Below are 6969 nucleotides of genomic sequence, written 5' to 3'. Positions count from 1 at the left end.
AGCCCCCAGGTTTGGCATCCCAGAACTGTCAATGCCTCATTCAAGAAGCACAGGCTTGGTAGGAGATAGTAGCCTTGGAGATTTAATAGTGTTCTTTTAGACAGCTACTTTTATCTGTTGACACAAGGGAAATTTCCAGCTGGCTCAACTAGTGAATGGAACTGAACTACTAAAAAAAAAACAAACCCAAAACAAAAATGTAATGATATTTATACCCCTACAGCTGCCAGTGAGCTTGCATGCGTCATGAGTCACTCCAGATGTGGATATAAAATAGAGCCCTTCTGTGCAAATGAATTCCCTGACTCCAATGAAAATTAGACTAGAGTGAGGTGCTGCTACTTCACCCCATTATACTCATCCCATTCTGCAAAAGGAGGAGAGAGGAGAAAGATTAGCCAGCTGTGTCCTGGCATACTAGAAACCAGATACTGTAGAAAATCTCTGCTTTGGGAAATTTGCAATGCATTGGAAGATGCTGTTCCTGTTCTTGCTGTATTATAATGCTCAAGGCACTGTGCCCCCCAGGTGGAATCGAGGTAAGGGTTATAAATATAAACACATTATTGCTTAAAAGCAGGCATGTGATGCTGATATTTCATCAAACAAGTTTCTTTTTCCAAATCACATCTACCTCTTTAGTAGATTCTTTTCTTCTTGTTTATTACTTTCAACCATTTGATCTGATATTTCTCCCTTATGTTCTGCAAATATATATTATATATATATATATAAGAAAGCAATGATTTTTCTCCCCTTAATTGCTATGAAAGTTGGGGATTAAGACAATTGGGTGTTTACTGCAATTTTATGTACATATTTTGATGGAAATTCAGGGCTGGTTGATCCAGACAGAAGCTCTGTTGGCTGTGGAAGATAATTCAGTCCTTGCTGAGCCTAACCACACTGAACATCTCTTTGTCTAAGATCCGTTGCTTTTAAACATATTGTATTGAAATGCACATGGCAGTTTTGCTTTCATTTATAATTTAAATAATAAATGTATAGGATTAGATTAGATTAGATTAGATTAGATTAGATTAGATTAGATTAGATTAGATTAGATTAGATTAGATTGAGCTAGCTTGGTCTAATGGTTAAGATGTTGGACTAAAGGAAACCTGAGTTAGTATGGAAGCTAAGTAGGCAATTTGGGGCCAGTCAGTCTCTCTCAGACTAAGAAGAATGCCTTGGTAAACCACTTTTGGAAATACTGCCCAGTAAACTGCATGAACTTGGCTTTCACCAGAAGTTTGTTTGTATGCATACTAGGCCCACAGATTTTCAAACACAGTCCTTTCTGGATGTTAACTTCAACAAGTTAAGTGGAAGTTTTTAAGAAGAGACTGGACAGCCATTTGTCCGAAATGGTATAGGGTTTCCTGCCTGAGCAGGGGGTTGGACTAGATGACTTTCAAGGTCCCTTCAAACTTTACTATTATTATTATTATTATTATTAAGTTTGCTATATTAAGTTTCTTAAAACCAAGGGTAGGAAATCTCTGGCATACTGGATACATGTAGACTCCATGCCACTCATCTAGAAGCTCCCTAGACTATGCCTGCTTCTTTCCCTGATCTCACACCCTCCTCAGCTCAACTCAAGCATTTACCTTCTTTATCTTGCTGGATCTGTCAACTCTAAAGATACTGGAGGGAACTTAGAATGACTAGATGGTTTTTTTCACTTTGTTGCTGCTGATTACATCCAACATAACAGCTATTGATCAAGTTAATATGGAAATTACTGCACAATTGAGAAAAGTTCTCATCTTTTCTTTAACCCAAATGGAGCTGAAATCCTTAGCTTCTTCCCTGAGATGCTATGTAATGGAGTAGGCGGTGTCCTGTACTGTGCATGTCAGGGATATCAACTTCTACCCCAGAAGATAATGTTACTGGTGATGTTCCATGAACTCTCTCATCTTCTCTGTGCCTTTTTGGGACTGTGCAGAAACTTAGAAGAGCCAACAGTGCCAATATATCTTACAAGAGAATAGTATACTGTATTCTTACTCTCTAGCAGTGTTTGACAAACTTGGCAATTTTAACATGTGTGCACTTCATTCTAAGAATTGAAGTCCATGCATTTTAAAAGTTGCCAAGTTTGAAAAACACTGCTCTGTAGTGATTTATATTTTCCCAGTAAAGCCTCTGAACTATAGGGCAGAGGAACTGGCTGGGCAGAAAAATTAAAAGGGAACTATCCTTCTTACTGTCAGAACACTTCTAGGATGATGTAGTATAACATAAAGGTTGCCTTGTAGGGCTGCACATTCCTGGATCAGATTAGAGTCTAAATAAAATCACATGATGACCTTTCCTTTTAGTCATGAATCAATTGGTCAGAGCTAGATGAACTGGGACAATTGGATAAATTGCCTTAGATTAGGCAATTTTTTTTTGTGTTGTACCAGTAAGAAAGGTAAAATGTAAGGGATTGGAACTATGATACTTTAGTTTACCAAACCTTAGTTGGTTTGCATACAGTATATTATGACATTATGCATACAGTATAGTTATTTTGTTTGAAAAAGCTATGAAGTTACAAAAATGTTGTAGGTAAGTAACTAGTGAGGTGACAGGCAGACCTTTGCTTCAATATTTATTTATTATTTATTTATTATTTGAATTTATATCCCGCCCTTCTCCTTGCGGACTCAGGGCGGCTGACAATCAATTAAAAACACCACTAACAATCACAAGTTAAAATTAATTAAAATGAAATATTTAAATTGTCTAATTAAAATGTAATTAAAAACCCCTCTAAAAACCCCTCTTAAAAATTATCCTAGGCCAGTCCCGCTTGTTGGAATAGCCATGTCTTGAGGGCGCGGCGGAAGGAAGGGAGATCAGGGATCACCCTGATCTCTGGGGGCAGCTCATTCCAGAGGGTGTGTATACGGTGTGTGTATACGGTGACCTGATTAACTACTGACTTGAAGCCAGTTGCGTGAGGGCTATAAACCTAATAGTTTTGTAACAACTTTCACTGGTTATGCTTTTTTATGTGTTTTCCTCTAATGTACAATCTTTTGGCAATATCTTTCACCAGTCTGTCTGTACTACATTACAAAACATAAGTTCACAACCCAAAAGATAATTGCATTTTGATCTACTCATTAGTTCAGGAGGTGTGAATTTGTAATTTTGTCAGTTGCATAAAAATATAGATCTAATAAAATACACCAAATTAGGTAACATTTTATGCAGTTTCTTTCTTAGATTGTAAAAACTAGAACTTGTGGGAAATGTACGTTCCCATTTGCACTAGAAGAGTCATTTAGATCATTGATTGAGAATCATCATAGTTCCATGTGCATGATCTCCTTTGGAGAAATTGAATTAGGCATTTTTTTAAAAAAAAAATTCTGGGGAGATTCAACTGCATGATATAATCAAACCATCTGTCTTGTAATGTTAATAATATGGTTTTGAAATGGAAATTCCATGATTATTCATTTTGCTGATTATTAATAGGAAAATCTACTTCATACATTCAGGATGTTGATGAGTTTGTGGTTCCTTTGGTTAAACGAACCCTCCCAGTTTTGCATAAGGTCCTGGCATAATCTCACCTCTTTATTTTACTCCGGCTGTGTGTTTGCTACTGCAAAGCTTCCTACAATGAAGAAGGAAAACATTTTTTAGCAGAATGTTTGAGAATCATCCTAAATCCACAGAACTTTCAAGGGAATGATGGCATATGGTAAACCTATATTTGTTCATGTTTTTTATAAGCCATTTTTCTTGGCTTGAAACTCTGAAGACAACCTACTCAGAGAATTTCAGAATTAAAGGGGATTTATGAGACATCAAAATCAAAATTCAAAATTCAAAATGGCTTCAAAATCTAAGGGACTGGTTTGGACAAAACTCAGCAGCACTTTTTCGTGTGGCTGCTGATAAAAACAGGATCGCCAACGTCCAATAATGGATATGGCAGAAATAGAAGAAGAAGAAGAAGAAGAAGAAGAAGAAGAAGAAGAAGAAGAAGAAGAAGAAGAAGAAGAAGAAGAAGAAGAAGAAGAAGAAGAAGAAGAAGAAGAAGAAGAAGAAGAAGAAGAAGAAGAAGAAGAAGAAGAAGAAGAAGAAGAAGAAGAAGAAGAAGAGGAGGAGGAGGAGGAGGAGGAGGAGGAGGAGGAGACGACGACATCTGGTCCAAGCCATGATATGTCATATCACTTGGATATCAACTTTTTGTTCATTTTTAGCTAAATGGGATGTATAAAACAAGCCATGGCTTCTAATTTAGAATAATTTTCATCCAATGTGGGCAACCTTCACATCACCTAACTTCAGCATCCAGAATTTCCCACCCAACAAGGCAGGGTTAATGAAGGCTGGCTAGCATAACTGATGAAACCAGCTAATTGAGAATTTTTTTCCAACCCATTTGTATACCATGTGTGAAGTCAGTCAGTCTTTGTGAGAATAGTGATTTGACGATATTATTCTTTGCACTGGTCCAATACTTCAGGTTGTAAAAACATGATGATGTGGACTGTTGAACAACTCCTTAAGTATCTGCTTTAGAGATTACAGCCATGGTTCTCTCAGACTTTTCCTTCTAAGGCTAAACATAGCAAAGTTCTTCAAAGTCCTTGTTAAAACTGGTCATCTTAACTGACCTCTTTTCTTCTGATTTTAGTGTGAAGTATATTACAGGAAACCCCACTTTTTCAGTGCTAAATATTAGATGTACATGTAACAGGCACATGTAACAGGCATTTTTTAAAATGAATTGGTGAATCAATAATTTAAATTAAGGACAGACATCTGTAATGATTAGCATAAAGCATTCTTTGTGGAACGATGAATAACAATGACATTTTGTAAAAAATGCAGCAAAAACAGACAATCATTAAATCTGAAGATTGGATATAAATACAGAGTGAATCCAAAATATCCTCTCTCTCTCTCTCTCTCTCTCCCTCTTTCTCTCTCTCTTTCTCTCTCTCTCTCTCATTCTCATTCTCATTCTCTCTCTCTCTCTCTCACACACACACACACACAAACACACACAGAGACATTCTTAATATGTTAATTTAGTTTCCTGCCTTGCTAGTGTTGGCAGCAGAAAATAACTATCAGGAAAGGATGCAGAATTGGTAAAATATTTTCTGGATATAAATTATAATTGAAAAAATAGTATGTTTCACATTTGCTTCAAGGGTTTATTATTATTATTCTAAAAGAAAAGCAAAGAGATACAGTTCTGAGCATGACCATTAGGGGAATAATACTGAATCATGCAGGAGATTAAACAAAGGTACTAGAGTTTCATAAAGCACCATGGCTTTTGCTATTGCTGTTGGTTCAGCCATATCTATCAGAGTCAACTTCTGACTTATCAAGGAATGCCATAGGATTTTCTAATTCCCTATCAGATATGACCTCTCTGAATACTTGACCTTCATCTCCAGATGTATGTAAACCTCAGTCTTATTCCATTGTCCTTCTGCTTTCTTAGGTCATAGAAATATTAACTTGGCTTTTCAACTATCCTCGCAGCAACTTATGAACTATGCATGGGTTTTGCCATCTAGTAGAGAAAGAAGCACCAAGTTTAATCTCTCAAGATACTACAGTTTAGGGTCATTTTATGCAATGGATTGCTAAGCAGTTCAGGAGGCAGTAAAGTCCACAACGAATTTATTGGATTTCCTGATGCTATGTTGATAATAACCAGTTTTAAGTAATGTTAGAATTATATTAAACAAATAAGAGGGGGTTTTTTTTAGCTTACCCATAGCTACTAGTCCTCACGACTGCAGGGAACTTTAATCTTGATGGGCAATACCACTAAAAACTTGCTGTTTAACACAATATGGTAAATTAGGATAATACTATTCTTACTTTCTGTCCATGATATTTCTGAAGTAATGGCTTGTTTCAGAAATAGGAAGTTAGACTTCTTTTATTTTTTTGGGGTGTTATCAGAACTTCGTACACCACCAATTTCCAAGTAGTTTTTTCAGAATTGATTACAAGAAGTAAAGTTCCTTAGAAATGGAAAACAAAACTATATCAACAAGACTAGTAAGTAAATTTTACTTTCTGAATCAAATTTTACGGTGGTAATCATTGAATTGGAATGACAACTTGGATGTTTGCACTCAGCCATGAGGAGCAGAAAAGCACTTGAGAATTAAGAATTACAATGGCATGGTTTTATACAAGCTTTGGCATCCAAAATAATTCTGAGGATGTCTAAGCAGAACTAATATACTTATTCCAGTTGTATTTAACTTGCCTTTAGTTCTAGTGAGATCTCATTGAAATCACTTGGAAAAGTTGGTAACTTTTAATAATTGATATTAATGAAAATTCATTGTAATTAACAGCTGCATACATTTAAAAATGTGACATACCATACCCTTATAGAAGATTATTGGCTATTGGATCATGCTATTGGCTTGTCTAAGCTATAATATTCTTTTCAATAAGTGTGAAATCATGGAATCATGGAATCCTAGGGCTGGAAGAAACATTGGGGATCTTTTAGTCCACACACACACACACACACCCTGCCCAATCAGGTTAGTCATGTGATCAACTGCTTTAACAACCATCACAACTTAAACCATGATGGACAGGCTCTGTTACAGTCATAAGTTGAGGATTGCCTGCATTTGAAGGGCCTTTATAAATTCTATGTTCTTTGACTCATTCTTCCTCTCTTCCAAATTTTATGAAAAACTGCAGACCCTCTTCCCCTCTTCTAAGCAGGTGATTAACCATGTTTTACAGAAACTCATCAACCTACATTAGTGTTGTGATTCCGTGCCAGCCTGTGTTCCCAACAGCTGAGTCGGAGGAATCTGAGGAGGAGGTGGAGGAGGCTGTTGAGGGGCCATCAGGGTCAGAGGGAGGCTCTGATGAATTACAAGACTCACGGCTTGATGAAGAGCCTGGCCCCTCCAGTCGTGTTTCTGATGAAGCTCAGCTGTGTGAGGAGCAGGAGTC

The 6969-nt window shown here is 36.7% G+C and overlaps 1 protein-coding gene across 1 annotated transcript in view; it reads left to right on the top strand.

The window, feature by feature from the left end:
- The first annotated feature begins 245 nt into the window (after window positions 1-245).
- Window positions 246-6969, top strand: part of FAM180A (family with sequence similarity 180 member A) — a 19853-nt gene continuing 13129 nt past the window's right edge. The window contains exon 1 of the mRNA XM_015831984.1: window positions 246-539. Coding sequence (XP_015687470.1) covers window positions 464-539 — 76 coding nt within the window. The 5' untranslated portion in view covers window positions 246-463. The remainder of the gene's footprint in view (window positions 540-6969) is intronic.

The sequence above is a fragment of the Protobothrops mucrosquamatus genome, unplaced genomic scaffold (genome assembly GCF_001527695.2).
Source record: "Protobothrops mucrosquamatus isolate PMUCROS unplaced genomic scaffold, P.Mucros_1.0 scaffold_293, whole genome shotgun sequence".
NCBI classification, from domain to species: Eukaryota; Metazoa; Chordata; class Lepidosauria; order Squamata; family Viperidae; genus Protobothrops; species Protobothrops mucrosquamatus.
The sequence above is the reverse complement of the archived record's forward strand: the minus strand, read 5'-3'. Positions and strand labels throughout refer to the sequence as shown.